Raw genomic sequence first — 17,026 nt, 5'->3', positions numbered from 1 at the left:
TCCCTGTTCTCCAGACCCCTGATTTTCAGAAGAGATTTCTCGTGCAGGTGGACGCTTCGGCTGTAGGAATTGGAGCTGTTCTGGCCCAAGGGGAGCCAGGAGAAGAGCTTCCTGTGCTGTACCTGAGTCGGAAGCTGTTGCCCAGGGAAACCAGGTATTCTACAATCGAAAAGGAGTGCCTGGCTATAAAGTGGGCCCTAGATAGCCTCCGTTACTACCTTCTTGGGAGGGAATTTGACCTGCACACGGACCACAGAGCACTGACCTGGATCCAGACCATGAAGGACCGGAATTCTCGTGTGACCAGGTGGTATCTGGAGCTCCAGCCCTTCAGGTTTTGTGTCCGTCACAAGGCAGGAAAAGAGAACGTTACTGCGGACTACCTATCAAGGCTCCCGAACATGGTCGCTTCAGGAGAGGAGGAAGGTAATGTGACGTAGAAGTCCGTCACTGGCCGCGGGCAGCATTTGGTTCTTTAACGCACACACATATTCCTCTCTCTCCATCTCTGTAGCTTCCGGGTATGCTGGAAAAGGACCCGAGCTAAGGGAATTGGGTTGGCTTTATAGTGCCTGTCCCAAATGGCTCATTAATGCATATGGGCATTTTGAAAGATATTGTCAGTAGTGATGTAATGTTGTAAATGTTATGCTGTGATATTGTTTAAAACCGTGTTGCAATGTATATACTTTAGTATGTTTAGTTCATGGAAAATGTAGGTTTCTATTGTTAATTGATTAATTAATTAGGGTTAATTGTTCTGAGGGGAGGGGCTAGCCCTACAAAAGGAGCCTCTCCTCCAGTCTCTAAAGAGGCAGTTTGGATTGAGCTGTGGATGGGGCAGCATTGTTTTTAAGCTGTCCCATAAGGTAGACGTTGATGGCAGTACTGTTGTTTTTTTTTGTTCCGGAATTCACTTGTAAATAAACACCTTTGCACAGAAGAACTTTTGCGGTTCCGCCATCTTTTTATTTTGATAGAGGTTAGGTTATCCAGTTTAGCCTTCTGGCCTACTCTACGTGACATATGGTGGCAGTGGTGGGATGGCGTACCGCAAATCAGTGAATTCCAACAAGAGAGGTAAAGGAATGCGTACAGGATTGCGTTCTCAGCAACAGCATCAACTGTCAGAAAAGGTACCTGAAGTTGAACCGGGGTGGAATACCATGGAATCGTCTGGTGAAGAAGAGGTCAAGTATGAGAAACTAGGAGCCCGACCGCGGGGCCAAAGACAACCAGAACTGGGTGAGCTGCTGACTGAAGGAGCAGTTGGGGGACCAGAACCACACCCAACCATGGTAACCCTTTTCCAGCAACTTTTCACCTGCCTTGAGAGGAGGGACGAAGACCTCAAGCAGGAGTTACGTGGCCTACGCCAATCTATCCTCACAGCTCCCCACCAGACGGAACTCGTCAGTGAGAGCCCAAGATTGGGTCTTCCAACACCAGGACGACAAAGGCTCGATGCAGCAGGGACTTCAACTCCACAGCAGGCACCCCAAGCAGTAATGAGGCCAGCACCAGGAGACCAGTCCAGCAGTGTTAACGTCCATCTTCCAGCATTCCTGAGGAAGGAGCCAGAGATGCCCTCATACCAGCAGGGGAGGACATTGAAAACTACCTGCTGAGGTTTGAGCGCATGGCTAAGACGTGGCAGTGGCCTGAGGTAGAGTGGGCCTGCAGGCTTGTCCCATTGCTCACGGGCAAGGCCTTAGAGGCTTACACAGCAATGGATGAGGGGCTGTCCAATGTCTACAAGGGCTTGAAGGAAGCGCTGCTGGTGAAGTTTGACATCTCACCGGAAACCTACCGTCAACGCTTCAGAGCTGCATCAACGCCATCGGGTGAGTCGCCGACAGAGACGTACCACCGCCTCAAGGGTCTCTACCGACGATGGGTTCGACCGGGGAGAAGACACAGGACGAAATCGGGGAGGTCATCATCCTCGAGCAACTTCTACAGGTTCTACCACGCGACATTCGAACCTGGGTCCGAGAGCACGAGCCCAAGGACGGGCTTATGGCGGCCAAGCTTGCACTGCAGTATCTTAATGCACGTAAAGGGGGCCCACCACAACCTGCAGCACCCGCTCCAAGGAGTCTCAGAGACACAAGGGACATCAGAAACGCCAGAGATGGTGGAGGTAACTCTGGGGGTTATGTGTCTGGGAGGGAGGTAAGGGATCATGCAGTTTGCTCTGATGGGAGGGGTCTGACCTGTTTTTACTGCCGGCAGCAGGGGCACAAAGCTTCAATGTGTCCGCTACGTAAATCCAAGCTCTCAGGTTACTGTTATGTACCCAGAGAGGGGGATGGTGTTCAGAATAGACAGACTCGGGAAGGGTCATGCTTGGTACCTGTAAAAGTGAATGGTAAAAGTATTACTGCAATAATTGACACCGGCAGTTCCCTATCATTGATCAGAAAAGGTAATGTACCTGTTAATGACATTGATTATGGTCATCAGACACTGATCCAATGTGTCCATGGTGACCAGTCACAGCAGCCCACAGCTGAGCTCACAGTTGAGATTCAGGGTCAGAAATACCTCCTCAAAGTTGGGGTAATGGAGAAGCTACCTTTTGAGATAATTTTGGGGAGGGATGTGCCTGTACTCTCTGATCTGTTGGGAAGTGTGGGGGTCAGCTATATGGGCAGTCAGTTTGCCAGTCTGATGTTCAGATGGCATGTTCAGTTGTCACTCGTGCCCAGGCCAAAGCTGGTTTACAACCTCTGCCTGACTTGTGTGATAGTCTGTGCGAGGGGGAACCAAAGGGCCCAGAAAGTCACGCCGCCAGCGGCGTCTTGAGAAGTATGTGGGAACCCCTGTACCTGTTGCTGATGTGTCTGGGTTAGAGGTGCAATGGGATGTTCCACAAAATTTTGCTACACTGCAGAGGTCTGACGCAACCTTGAAATGTTTGTTTGACAAGGCCTTAGCTGGGGACAGTCAATCTTCATGTGGGGGGATTTACACAGTAGACAACCACATACTCTACCTTGGGTCAGAGGCAGATAGCAGGAAGTTGGTGGTGCCATCTACCTGTAGACCACTTGTTCTCAACCTTGCACATACAGTTCCATGGGCAGGCCATCTAGGGCAACATAAGACCTATCTTAGGCTAGGCTCCCGTTTCTTTTGGCCCTCCATGTATACTGATGTACAAAAATACTGCAAATCATGCCCCACGTGCCAGAAAACCAGTGCTGTCCGTAGGTCTGAACGGGCTCCTCTATGTTCACTGCCAGTTATCTCTACCCCATTCAAGAGAATTGCAATGGACATTGTTGGACCCTTGGAGAAGAGTAGTGCAGGTTACAAGTATATATTGGTGATCTGTGACTATGCCACCCGGTTCCCAGAAGCCTTCCCACTCCGTTCCATAACCACTCCAAAAATAATCAGTGCTCTTGTTCAGCTCTTCTCTCGTGTAGGAATCCCAGATGAAATCCTGACGGACCAAGGGACAAACTTCACCTCGCGGCTGATGGTTCAACTCCACCGACAGCTGGGCATTAAAGGCTTGAGGACTACTCCCTACCATCCCCAAACGGATGGGCTCGTAGAGAGATTCAATCAAACGCTCAAGAACATGCTGAGGAAGTTTGTGGCTGACACTGGTAAAGACTGGGATAAGTGGTTACCCTTTCTGCTTTTTGCTTACAGGGAGGTGCCTCAGGCATCGACAGGTTTCTCGCCATTCGAACTCCTCTATGGATGGCCAGTGCAAGGACCACTGGACCTGCTGAAGAAGTGCTGGGAAGGTTCCCCAGTAGCTACCTCAGGACAGGGGATTGTCCAGTATGTCCTCCAGATGCGAGACAGGTTGGAACGGTACCGAGAGGAAGCTAGAGCAAACCTTCAGCAAGCCCAGAAGGCCCAGAAGAGAGGCTATGACCAGCACGCTCGCCACAGAGAGTTTGAGCCAGGACAGAAAGTCCTGCTCCTCCTTCCCTCGTCTACCAGCAAGCTCCTTGCGCAATGGCAAGGACCGTACCTAATCGGGAGGAAGATGGGCCCAGTGACCTACGAGGTGCTGCACCCGGACAAGGGTAAGAAGAAGCAAACCTACCATGTGAACCTTCTCAAGGCCTGGGAGGAGAAAGAGGAACTCTCCAAAGGAAAGTCCTTTCTGGTCCGCAGAGTAGAAGAGGATGAGTCGGATGGGGTCACAGAGGCATGGAAAGAACGAGCAGAAGTCATACTGGCTCACCTGGAAGAAGACAAGCAAGATGAGCTGAAGCAGCTGTTTGGCAAGTATCCGGCCCTCTTCAGTCAGAGACCAGGAAGAACCAAAGTCCTAGAACACGTCATTCGTTTGAAACCTGGCCAGAACCCTGTCCGCCAGCATCCTTACCGTGTGCCTGAGAGGCTGGTGGTAGCCCTCAAGGAAGAGGTCCACACCATGATGGAGATGGATGTTGTCGAGCCATCTTCAAGTGAATGGAGCAGCCCTATTGTCATTGTCCCAAAGAAGGATGGCTCTTTGCGCGTCTGCATGGACTTCCGTAAGGTGAATGCCATCTCCCAGTTTGATGCCTATCCCATGCCCCGCATTGACAACTTACTGGAGAGAATAGGTAGAGCTCATTACATCACCACATTGGATCTCTGCAAAGGGTACTGGCAGGTGCCCCTGGATGAACAATCCAAGGCCTACACTGCATTCCGGACGCCAATGGGCCTGTTCCAGTTCAAGGTCATGCCGTTTGGCCTTCATGGGGCCCCTGCAACTTTCCAGAGGCTGATGGACAAGGTCCTCCAGGACTGTGACGATTGCTGTGCTGCTTACTTGGACGACGTGGTGATCTACAGCCACTCCTGGGAGGAGCACATACAGCATCTTAGCAGAGTCCTGGGGAAGATCCATGAAGCAGGCCTCACGCTTAACCTCCTGAAGTGTGAGTGGGCGAAACAGGAGACAAAGTACCTGGGTTACCAGCTGGGTAAGGGTGAAGTTCGGCCTCAGGTGGAGAAAGTGGAGTCCATCTGGAATAGCCCTCAACCCAGAACCAAGACACAGGTGAAGTCCTTCCTAGGTCTGGCAGGGTGGTACCGGAGATTCATTCCACAGTTTTCGACCATCGCTGTCCCTCTGACCAACCTCACTTCGAAGGGGGCCAGCAACCCTGTGAAGTGGACTGAGGAGTGTGAGGAAGCCTTCATGACGCTGAAAAAACGACTGTGCTCATTCCCTGTTCTCCAGACCCCTGATTTTCAGAAGAGATTTCTCGTGCAGGTGGACGCTTCGGCTGTAGGAATTGGAGCTGTTCTGGCCCAAGGGGAGCCAGGAGAAGAGCTTCCTGTGCTGTACCTGAGTCGGAAGCTGTTGCCCAGGGAAACCAGGTATTCTACAATCGAAAAGGAGTGCCTGGCTATAAAGTGGGCCCTAGATAGCCTCCGTTACTACCTTCTTGGGAGGGAATTTGACCTGCACACGGACCACAGAGCACTGACCTGGATCCAGACCATGAAGGACCGGAATTCTCGTGTGACCAGGTGGTATCTGGAGCTCCAGCCCTTCAGGTTTTGTGTCCGTCACAAGGCAGGAAAAGAGAACGTTACTGCGGACTACCTATCAAGGCTCCCGAACATGGTCGCTTCAGGAGAGGAGGAAGGTAATGTGACGTAGAAGTCCGTCACTGGCCGCGGGCAGCATTTGGTTCTTTAACGCACACACATATTCCTCTCTCTCCATCTCTGTAGCTTCCGGGTATGCTGGAAAAGGACCCGAGCTAAGGGAATTGGGTTGGCTTTATAGTGCCTGTCCCAAATGGCTCATTAATGCATATGGGCATTTTGAAAGATATTGTCAGTAGTGATGTAATGTTGTAAATGTTATGCTGTGATATTGTTTAAAACCGTGTTGCAATGTATATACTTTAGTATGTTTAGTTCATGGAAAATGTAGGTTTCTATTGTTAATTGATTAATTAATTAGGGTTAATTGTTCTGAGGGGAGGGGCTAGCCCTACAAAAGGAGCCTCTCCTCCAGTCTCTAAAGAGGCAGTTTGGATTGAGCTGTGGATGGGGCAGCATTGTTTTTAAGCTGTCCCATAAGGTAGACGTTGATGGCAGTACTGTTGTTTTTTTTTGTTCCGGAATTCACTTGTAAATAAACACCTTTGCACAGAAGAACTTTTGCGGTTCCGCCATCTTTTTATTTTGATAGAGGTTAGGTTATCCAGTTTAGCCTTCTGGCCTACTCTACGTGACAGTCAGTCCTCTGTCTCCGGTCAGTCAGTCCTCTGTCTCCAGTCAGTCAGTCCTCTGTCTCCAGTCAGTCAGTCCTCTGTCTCCAGTCAGTCAGTCCTCTGTCTCTATTCAGTCAGTCAGTCCTCTGTCTCCAGTCAGTCAGTCCTCTGTCTCCGGTCAGTCAGTCCTCTGTCTCCGGTCAGTCAGTCCTCTGTCTCCGGTCAGTCAGTCCTCTGTCTCCAGTCAGTCAGTCCTCTGTCTCCAGTCAGTCAGTCCTCTGTCTCTCTTCAGTCAGTCAGTCCTCTGTCTCCAGTCAGTCAGTCCTCTGTCTCCGGTCAGTCAGTCAGTCCTCTGTCTCTCTTCAGTCAGTCAGTCCTCTGTCTCCAGTCAGTCAGTCCTCTGTCTCCGGTCAGTCAGTCCTCTGTCTCCAGTCAGTCAGTCCTCTGTCTCCAGTCAGTCAGTCCTCTGTCTCCAGTCAGTCAGTCCTCTGTCTCCAGTCAGTCAGTCCTCTGTCTCTCTTCAGTCAGTCAGTCCTCTGTCTCCAGTCAGTCAGTCCTCTGTCTCCGGTCAGTCAGTCAGTCCTCTGTCTCTCTTCAGTCAGTCAGTCCTCTGTCTCCAGTCAGTCAGTCCTCTGTCTCCGGTCAGTCAGTCCTCTGTCTCCAGTCAGTCAGTCCTCTGTCTCCAGTCAGTCAGTCCTCTGTCTCCAGTCAGTCAGTCCTCTGTCTCCAGTCAGTCAGTCCTCTGTCTCTATTCAGTCAGCCAGTCCTCTGTCTCTATTCAGTCAGTCAGTCCTCTGTCTCTATTCAGTCAGCCAGTCCTCTGTCTCTATTCAGTCAGCCAGTCCTCTGTCTCTATTCAGTCAGCCAGTCCTCTGTCTCTATTCAGTCAGCCAGTCCTCTGTCTCTATTCAGTCAGCCAGTCCTCTGTCTCTATTCAGTCAGCCAGTCCTCTGTCTCTATTCAGTCAGCCAGTCCTCTGTCTCTATTCAGTCAGTCAGTCCTCTGTCTATTCAGTCAGTCAGTCCTCTGTCTCTTCAGTCAGTCAGTCCTCTGTGTCTCTTCAGTCAGTCAGTCCTCTGTGTCTCTTCAGTCAGTCAGTCCTCTGTGTCTCTTCAGTCAGTCAGTCCTCTGTCTCTCTTCAGTCAGTCAGTCCTCTGTCTCCAGTCAGTCAGTCCTCTGTCTCCAGTCAGTCAGTCCTCTGTCTCCAGTCAGTCCTCTGTCTCTATTCAGTCAGCCAGTCCTCTGTCTCTATTCAGTCAGCCAGTCCTCTGTCTCTATTCAGTCAGCCAGTCCTCTGTCTCTATTCAGTCAGTCAGTCCTCTGTCTCTATTCAGTCAGTCAGTCCTCTGTCTCCGGTCAGTCAGTCCTCTGTCTCCGGTCAGTCAGTCCTCTGTCTCCAGTCAGTCAGTCCTCTGTCTCTATTCAGTCAGCCAGTCCTCTGTCTCTATTCAGTCAGCCAGTCCTCTGTCTCTATTCAGTCAGCCAGTCCTCTGTCTCTATTCAGTCAGCCAGTCCTCTGTCTCTATTCAGTCAGCCAGTCCTCTGTCTCTATTCAGTCAGCCAGTCCTCTGTCTCTATTCAGTCAGCCAGTCCTCTGTCTCTATTCAGTCAGCCAGTCCTCTGTCTCTATTCAGTCAGTCAGTCCTCTGTCTATTCAGTCAGTCAGTCCTCTGTGTCTCTTCAGTCAGTCAGTCCTCTGTGTCTCTTCAGTCAGTCAGTCCTCTGTGTCTCTTCAGTCAGTCAGTCCTCTGTGTCTCTTCAGTCAGTCAGTCCTCTGTCTCTCTTCAGTCAGTCAGTCCTCTGTCTCCAGTCAGTCAGTCCTCTGTCTCCAGTCAGTCAGTCCTCTGTCTCCAGTCAGTCCTCTGTCTCTATTCAGTCAGCCAGTCCTCTGTCTCTATTCAGTCAGCCAGTCCTCTGTCTCTATTCAGTCAGCCAGTCCTCTGTCTCTATTCAGTCAGCCAGTCCTCTGTCTCTATTCAGTCAGTCAGTCCTCTGTCTCTATTCAGTCAGTCAGTCCTCTGTCTCTATTCAGTCAGTCAGTCCTCTGTCTCCGGTCAGTCAGTCCTCTGTCTCCGGTCAGTCAGTCCTCTGTCTCCAGTCAGTCAGTCCTCTGTCTCCAGTCAGTCAGTCCTCTGTCTCCAGTCAGTCAGTCCTCTGTCTCCAGTCAGTCAGTCCTCTGTCTCTATTCAGTCAGCCAGTCCTCTGTCTCTATTCAGTCAGTCAGTCCTCTGTCTCTATTCAGTCAGCCAGTCCTCTGTCTCTATTCAGTCAGCCAGTCCTCTGTCTCTATTCAGTCAGCCAGTCCTCTGTCTCTATTCAGTCAGCCAGTCCTCTGTCTCTATTCAGTCAGCCAGTCCTCTGTCTCTATTCAGTCAGCCAGTCCTCTGTCTCTATTCAGTCAGCCAGTCCTCTGTCTCTATTCAGTCAGCCAGTCCTCTGTCTCTATTCAGTCAGCCAGTCCTCTGTCTCTATTCAGTCAGCCAGTCCTCTGTCTCTATTCAGTCAGTCAGTCCTCTGTCTATTCAGTCAGTCAGTCCTCTGTCTCTTCAGTCAGTCAGTCCTCTGTGTCTCTTCAGTCAGTCAGTCCTCTGTGTCTCTTCAGTCAGTCAGTCCTCTGTCTCTCTTCAGTCAGTCAGTCCTCTGTGTCTCTTCAGTCAGTCAGTCCTCTGTGTCTCTTCAGTCAGTCAGTCCTCTGTGTCTCTTCAGTCAGTCAGTCCTCTGTGTCTCTTCAGTCAGTCAGTCCTCTGTCTCTCTTCAGTCAGTCAGTCCTCTGTCTCCGGTCAGTCAGTCCTCTGTCTCTCTTCAGTCAGTCAGTCCTCTGTCTCCGGTCAGTCAGTCCTCTGTCTCTCTTCAGTCAGTCAGTCCTCTGTCTCCAGTCAGTCAGTCCTCTGTCTCCAGTCAGTCAGTCCTCTGTCTCCAGTCAGTCAGTCCTCTGTCTCCAGTCAGTCCTCTGTCTCTATTCAGTCAGCCAGTCCTCTGTCTCTTCAGTCAGTCAGTCCTCTGTGTCTCTTCAGTCAGTCAGTCCTCTGTGTCTCTTCAGTCAGTCAGTCCTCTGTCTCTATTCAGTCAGTCAGTCCTCTGTCTCTATTCAGTCAGCCAGTCCTCTGTCTCTATTCAGTCAGCCAGTCCTCTGTCTCTATTCAGTCAGTCAGTCCTCTGTCTCCAGTCAGTCAGTCCTCTGTCTCCAGTCAGTCAGTCCTCTGTCTCCAGTCAGTCCTCTGTCTCTATTCAGTCAGCCAGTCCTCTGTCTCTTCAGTCAGTCAGTCCTCTGTGTCTCTTCAGTCAGTCAGTCCTCTGTGTCTCTTCAGTCAGTCAGTCCTCTGTCTCTATTCAGTCAGTCAGTCCTCTGTCTCTATTCAGTCAGCCAGTCCTCTGTCTCTATTCAGTCAGCCAGTCCTCTGTCTCTATTCAGTCAGTCAGTCCTCTGTCTCCAGTCAGTCAGTCCTCTGTCTCCAGTCAGTCAGTCCTCTGTCTCCAGTCAGTCAGTCCTCTGTCTCCAGTCAGTCCTCTGTCTCTATTCAGTCAGCCAGTCCTCTGTCTCTTCAGTCAGTCAGTCCTCTGTGTCTCTTCAGTCAGTCAGTCCTCTGTGTCTCTTCAGTCAGTCAGTCCTCTGTCTCTATTCAGTCAGTCAGTCCTCTGTCTCTATTCAGTCAGCCAGTCCTCTGTCTCTATTCAGTCAGCCAGTCCTCTGTCTCTATTCAGTCAGTCAGTCCTCTGTCTCCAGTCAGTCAGTCCTCTGTCTCCAGTCAGTCAGTCCTCTGTCTCCAGTCAGTCCTCTGTCTCTATTCAGTCAGTCAGTCCTCTGTGTCTCTTCAGTCAGTCAGTCCTCTGTCTCTATTCAGTCAGTCAGTCCTCTGTCTCTATTCAGTCAGCCAGTCCTCTGTCTCTATTCAGTCAGCCAGTCCTCTGTCTCTATTCAGTCAGTCAGTCCTCTGTCTCCGGTCAGTCAGTCCTCTGTCTCCAGTCAGTCAGTCCTCTGTCTCCGGTCAGTCAGTCCTCTGTCTCCAGTCAGTCCGTCCTCTGTCTCTCTTCAGTCAGTCAGTCCTCTGTCTCTATTCAGTCAGTCAGTCCTCTGTCTCTATTCAGTCAGTCAGTCCTCTGTCTCTATTCAGTCAGTCAGTCCTCTGTCTCTATTCAGTCAGCCAGTCCTCTGTCTCTATTCAGTCAGCCAGTCCTCTGTCTCTATTCAGTCAGCCAGTCCTCTGTCTCTATTCAGTCAGCCAGTCCTCTGTCTCTATTCAGGCAGCCAGTCCTCTGTCTCTATTCAGTCAGTCAGTCCTCTGTCTCTCTTCAGTCAGTCAGTCCTCTGTCTCTCTTCAGTCAGTCAGTCCTCTGTCTCTATTCAGTCAGTCAGTCCTCTGTCTCTCTTCAGTCAGTCAGTCCTCTGTCTCTATTCAGTCAGTCAGTCCTCTGTCTCTATTCAGTCAGTCAGTCCTCTGTCTCTATTCAGTCAGTCAGTCCTCTGTCTCTATTCAGTCAGTCAGTCCTCTGTCTCCAGTCAGTCAGTCCTCTGTCTCCAGTCAGTCAGTCCTCTGTCTCCAGTCAGTCAGTCCTCTGTCTCCAGTCAGCCAGTCCTCTGTCTCTATTCAGTCAGCCAGTCCTCTGTCTCCATTCAGTCAGTCCTCTGTCTCTATTCAGTCAGCCAGTCCTCTGTCTCCATTCAGTCAGTCCTCTGTCTCTATTCAGTCAGCCAGTCCTCTGTCTCTATTCAGTCAGCCAGTCCTCTGTCTCTATTCAGTCAGCCAGTCCTCTGTCTCCATTCAGTCAGCCAGTCCTCTGTCTCCATTCAGTCAGCCAGTCCTCTGTCTCCATTCAGTCAGTCCTCTGTCTCTATTCAGTCAGCCAGTCCTCTGTCTCTATTCAGTCAGTCAGTCCTCTGTCTCCATTCAGTCAGTCAGTCCTCTGTCTCCATTCAGTCAGTCAGTCCTCTGTGTCTCTTCAGTCAGTCAGTCCTCTGTCTCTATTCAGTCAGTCAGTCCTCTGTCTCCATTCAGTCAGTCAGTCCTCTGTCTCCATTCAGTCAGTCAGTCCTCTGTCTCTATTCAGTCAGTCAGTCCTCTGTCTCCATTCAGTCAGTCAGTCCTCTGTCTCTATTCAGTCAGTCAGTCCTCTGTCTCTATTCAGTCAGTCAGTCCTCTGTCTCTATTCAGTCAGTCAGTCCTCTGTCTCTATTCAGTCAGTCAGTCCTCTGTCTCTATTCAGTCAGTCAGTCCTCTGTCTCCAGTCAGTCAGTCCTCTGTCTCCATTCAGTCAGTCAGTCCTCTGTTTCTATTCAGTCAGTCAGTCCTCTGTCTCTATTCAGTCAGTCAGTCCTCTGTCTCTATTCAGTCAGCCAGTCCTCTGTCTCTATTCAGTCAGCCAGTCCTCTGTCTCTATTCAGTCAGTCCTCTGTCTCCAGTCAGTCCTCTGTCTCCGGTCAGTCAGGCCTCTGTCTCTATTCAGTCAGCCAGTCCTCTGTCTCTATTCAGTCAGTCAGTCCTCTGTCTCTATTCAGTCAGTCAGTCCTCTGTCTCTATTCAGTCAGCCAGTCCTCTGTCTCTATTCAGTCAGCCAGTCCTCTGTCTCTATTCAGTCAGTCCTCTGTCTCCAGTCAGTCCTCTGTCTCCGGTCAGTCAGGCCTCTGTCTCTATTCAGTCAGCCAGTCCTCTGTCTCTATTCAGTCAGTCAGTCCTCTGTCTCTATTCAGTCAGTCAGTCCTCTGTCTCTATTCAGTCAGTCAGTCCTCTGTCTCTATTCAGTCAGTCAGTCCTCTGTCTCTATTCAGTCAGCCAGTCCTCTGTCTCTATTCAGTCAGCCAGTCCTCTGTCTCTATTCAGTCAGCCAGTCCTCTGTCTCTATTCAGTCAGTCCTCTGTCTCCAGTCAGTCCTCTGTCTCCGGTCAGTCAGGCCTCTGTCTCTATTCAGTCAGCCAGTCCTCTGTCTCTATTCAGTCAGTCAGTCCTCTGTCTCTATTCAGTCAGTCAGTCCTCTGTCTCTATTCAGTCAGCCAGTCCTCTGTCTCTATTCAGTCAGTCCTCTGTCTCCAGTCAGTCCTCTGTCTCCAGTCAGTCCTCTGTCTCCGGTCAGTCAGTCCTCTGTCTCTATTCAGTCAGTCAGTCCTCTGTCTCTATTCAGTCAGTCAGTCCTCTGTCTCCAGTCAGTCAGTCAGTCCTCTGTCCCACCCATTCTGTGTGTATCTTAGTGCCCCACTGCCTGGGTAGGGATCCATAAGTCTGGGCCTCATCTGTATTGTTGGCCCACAACACAGAGCTTTAGAGAGACCAAGAGGCCCCGTGTGCTCTGTGACCCACGAGGCCCCCGTGTGCTCTGTGACCCACGAGGCCCCCGTGTGCTCTGTGACCCACGAGGCCCCCGTGTGCTCTGTGACCCACGAGGCCCCCGTGTGCTCTGTGACCCACGAGGCCCCGGTGTGCACTGTGACCCACGAGGCCCCCGTGTGCTCTGTGACCCACGAGGCCCCCGTGTGCTCTGTGACCCACGAGGCCCCCGCGTGCTCTGTGCCCCACGAGGCCCCCGCGTGCTCTGTGACCCACGAGGCCCCCGTGTGCTCTGTGACCCACGAGGCCCCCGTGTGCTCTGTGACCCACGGGGCCCCCCGTGTGCTCTGTGACCCACGGGGCCCCCGTGTGCTCTGTGACCCACGGGGCCCCCGTGCACTCTGTGACCCACGGGGCCCCCGTGCACTCTGTGACCTAAAGATCTGACAGCCATAATTGTAGGTCTGTCCTTCCCTCCTTCCGTACGTAGACCAATATATATGTAAAAAGTCAAGGTGGGGGCAGTCTTCACAGCTTCTTGTAAGAGTCCCCCGGGAGAGAGTGGCAGGGGTGGTGCAGCCCCCCCGGGAGAGAGTGGCAGGGGTGGTGCAGCCCCCCGGGAGAGAGTGGCAGGGGTGGTGCAGCCCCCCGGGAGAGAGTGGCAGGGGTGGTGCAGCCCCCCCGTGAGATAGTGGCAGGGGTGGTGCAGCCCCCCGGGAGATAGTGGCAGGGGTGGTGCAGCCCCCCCGTGAGATAGTGGCAGGGGTGGTGCAGCCCCCCCCGGGAGAGAGTGGCAGGGGTGGTGCAGCCCCCCCCGGGAGAGAGTGGCAGGGGTGGTGCAGCCCCCCGGGAGAGAGTGGCAGGGGTGGTGCAGCCCCCCGGGAGAGAGTGGCAGGGGTGGTGCAGCCCCCGGGGAGAGAGTGGCAGGGGGATGCAGCCCCCCTGGAGAGAGTGGCAGGTGTGGTGCAGCCCCCCCCGGGAGAGAGTGGCAGGGGTGGTGCAGCCCCCCCCGGGAGAGAGTGGCAGGGGTGGTGCAGCCCCCCGGGAGAGAGTGGCAGGGGTGGTGCAGCCCCCGGGAGAGAGTGGCAGGGGTGGTGCAGCCCCCGGGGGAGAGAGTGGCAGGGGTGGTGCAGCCCCCCCCGGGAGAGAGTGGCAGGGGTGGTGCAGCCCCCCCGGGAGAGAGTGGCAGGGGTGGTGCAGCCCCCCCCGGGAGAGAGTGGCAGGGGTGGTGCAGCCCCCCCCGGGAGAGAGTGGCAGGGGTGGTGCAGCCCCCCCCGGGAGAGAGTGGCAGGGGTGGTGCATCCCCCCCGTGAGAGAGTGGCAGGGGTGGTGCAGCCCCCCCCGGGAGAGAGTGGCAGGGGTGGTGCATCCCCCCCGTGAGAGAGTGGCAGGGGTGGTGCAGCCCCCCCGGGAGAGAGTGGCAGGGGCTGCACCACCCTTTTCTTCAGTTTTGTATTGTGAACGCTAACATGCCTTTCCTTTTCTCTTCCCGTCTCCAGGGCGACCTCCAACAACAAAGTGTGTGATATGGTCGTTCTGGAGCTGAGCTATATCAACTCTAACCTGCAGCTGCTCATGGAACAACTGGAGGGGCTCAACAGCTCCGTGGAGGTCTACCAAAACATCCAGTGAGTAAACGGCACCCCTTTAAACGGCACCCCTTTCAACAGCACCCCTTTAAACGGTGCCCCTTTAAACCGGCACCCCTTTAAACCTGCACCCCTTTAAACGGTGCCCCTTTAAACCTGCACCCCTTTAAACCTGCACCCCTTTAAACCGGCACCCCTTTAAACCGGCACCCCTTTAAACGGCACCCCTTTAAACCTGCGCCCCTTTAAACCTGCGCCCCTTTAAACCTGCGCCCCTTTAAACCTGCGCCCCTTTAAACCTGCGCCCCTTTAAAACTGCGCCCCTTTAAACCTGCGCCCCTTTAAACCTGCGCCCCTTTAAACCTGCACCCCTTTAAACCTGCACCCCTTTAAACGGCACCCCTTTAAACCTGCACCCCTTTAAACGGCACCCCTTTAAACCGGCACCCCTTTAAACCTGCACCCCTTTAAACCGGCGCCCCTTTAAAACGGCGCCCCTTTCAACGGCAGCCCTTTAAACCTGCACCCCTTTAAACGGCGCCCCTTTAAAACGGCGCCCCTTTAAACGCACCCTTTCTACTCCTCTATTACCCCCAACCAGCCTACCTATCGTCACGTGAGAATTGGCCATAACGTCATGTATAATATAACCATCCAGTGATCTCTAAAGTATTGGTGCCGTTAAACTTGTTGGAGAGAGGGAGAGAGAGAGGGAGAGAGAGAGGGAGAGAGAGAGGGAGAGAGAGAGGGAGAGAGAGAGGGAGAGAGAGAGAGAGGGGGAGAGAGAGGGAGGGAGAGAGAGGGGGAGAGAGAGGGGGAGGGAGAGAGAGAGGGAGAGAGAGAGAGACTACACTCTTTATAAATAAAGAGTGTAGTCTACAGCTTATCATGACATACTCTACCTCAGGTGATCAAAACCTCAAGACTTCCTTTAATATTAGATTTCGTGCACCGGCTGTTCTTTACAAATAGACACAGCCCCCACTTGTCTTACGGGAGGCGGCTGTTCTGTCTTACGGGAGGCGGCTGTTCTGTCTTACGGGAGGCGGCTGTTCTGTCTTACGGGAGGCGGCTGTTCTGTCTTACGGGAGGCGGCTGTTCTGTCTTACGGGAGGCGGCTGTTCTCTCTTACCGGAGGCGGCTGTTCTCTCTTACCGGAGGCGGCTGTTCTCTCTTACCGGAGGTGGCTGGATATATTGGTGTTTACTGGTTAACACTACAGGTCCACGATGTGAGGATGTATTGGTGTTTACTGGTGAACACTACAGGTCCACGATGTGAGGATATATTGGTGTTTTCTCTGGGTTGTAGTGTATTGTGGGGCAGTGTTGGCGTGAGTAAGGTGGACCCAGGTACCTCTGGGTGTTTACTCTGGGTTGTAGTGTATTGAGAGACTGTTGTCAAAGGGTGTTGGCGTGGCAACGAGAGACTGTTGTCAAAGGGTGTTGGCGTGGCAACGAGAGACTGTTGTCAAAGGGTGTTGGCGTGGCAACGAGAGACTGTTGTCAAAGGGTGTTGGCGTGGCAAAGAGAGACTGTTGTCAAAGGGTGTTGGCGTGGCAAAGAGAGACTGTTGTCAAAGGGTGTTGGCGTGGCAAAGAGAGACTGTTGTCAAAGGGTGTTTCCTCTGGCCTGCAATCTGAAGAGCAAATGTAATCAACTCTGAGCCTCACCACTAACATCACACAGCCAACCTGTCTGTTACAGTACCTCAACAATATGTCTGTTAATGTAACACTCTGAGCCTCACCGCTAACATCACACAGCCAACCTGTCTGTTAATGTAACACTCTGAGCCTCACCGCTAACATCACTGTCTAACAGTTAAATACCACATGTCAACGATGTCTCCTTTCCTGTTTCCAGAGAGACCTCCAGCATCCCTCTCATTCCGCTGGGGCTGAAGGAGACTAAAGAGATGGACTTCTCTGTGTCATTCAAGGTAGTACAGACCTCTGTTTCACTGCCTCTTCACTCCCTGTACATTTCAGATCATCTTATCCACATGCATTCAGGTTCTCTTATCCAGACCGACATGCATTCAGGTTCTCTTATCCAGACCGACATGCATTCAGGTTCTCTTATCCAGACCGACATGCATTCAGTCAGGTTCTCTTATCCAGACCCACATGCATTCAGTCAGGTTCTCTTATCCAGACCGACATGCATTCAGTCAGGTTCTCTTATCCAGACCCACATGCATTCAGTCAGGTTCTCTTATCCAGACCCACATGCATTCAGTCAGGTTCTCTTATCCAGACCCACATGCATTCAGTCAGGTTCTCTTATCCAGACCCACATGCATTCAGTCAGGTTCTCTTATCCAGACCGACATGCATTCAGTCAGGTTCTCTTATCCAGACCCACATGCATTCAGTCAGGTTCTCTTATCCAGACCGACCTACAGTCAGGTTCTCTTATCCAGACCGACCTACAGTCAGGTTCTCTTATCCAGGCCGACCTACAGTCAGGTTCTCTTATCCAGACCCACATGCATTCAGTCAGGTTCTCTTATCCAGACCCACATGCATTCAGTCAGGTTCTCTTATCCAGACCCACATGCATTGTCAGGTTCTCTTATCCAGACCCACATGCATTGTCAGGTTCTCTTATCCAGACCGACCTACAGTCAGGTTCTCTTATCTAGACCGACATGCATTCAGTCAGGTTCTCTTATCCAGACCGACCTGCTTTCAGTCAGGTTCTCTTATCCAGACCCACATGCTTTCAGTCAGGTTCTCTTATCCAGACCGTACGTCGGCCTGGATGAGAGAACCTGACTGTAGGTCGGTCTGGATGAGAGAACCTGACTGTAGGTCGGTTCTCTCATCCAGGCCGACGTACGGGCAGGCTCTCTTATCCAGGCATTCAGCTAAGATACAGCAGCTGTTTCACAATTCATTGATATCAATTCCTTTGACAGCGATCTCTATTCCTCATTTGTTCACTAGTATGTACTGGATATATAAGCTATAGGTTGTGTCCCA

The 17,026-nt window shown here is 52.2% G+C and overlaps 1 protein-coding gene across 1 annotated transcript in view; it reads left to right on the top strand.

The window, feature by feature from the left end:
• Positions 1-17,026, top strand: part of LOC135554779 (rhophilin-2-like) — a 94,219-nt gene that overhangs the window by 37,563 nt on the left and 39,630 nt on the right. Inside the window, exons 3-4 of the mRNA XM_064987212.1 lie at positions 13,951-14,079; positions 15,906-15,981. Coding sequence (XP_064843284.1) covers positions 13,951-14,079; positions 15,906-15,981 — 205 coding nt within the window. The remainder of the gene's footprint in view (positions 1-13,950; positions 14,080-15,905; positions 15,982-17,026) is intronic.

This window comes from Oncorhynchus masou, chromosome 2, assembly GCF_036934945.1.
Source record: "Oncorhynchus masou masou isolate Uvic2021 chromosome 2, UVic_Omas_1.1, whole genome shotgun sequence".
NCBI classification, from domain to species: domain Eukaryota; kingdom Metazoa; phylum Chordata; class Actinopteri; order Salmoniformes; family Salmonidae; genus Oncorhynchus; species Oncorhynchus masou.
This window is presented reverse-complemented; position numbering and strand designations above follow the sequence as displayed.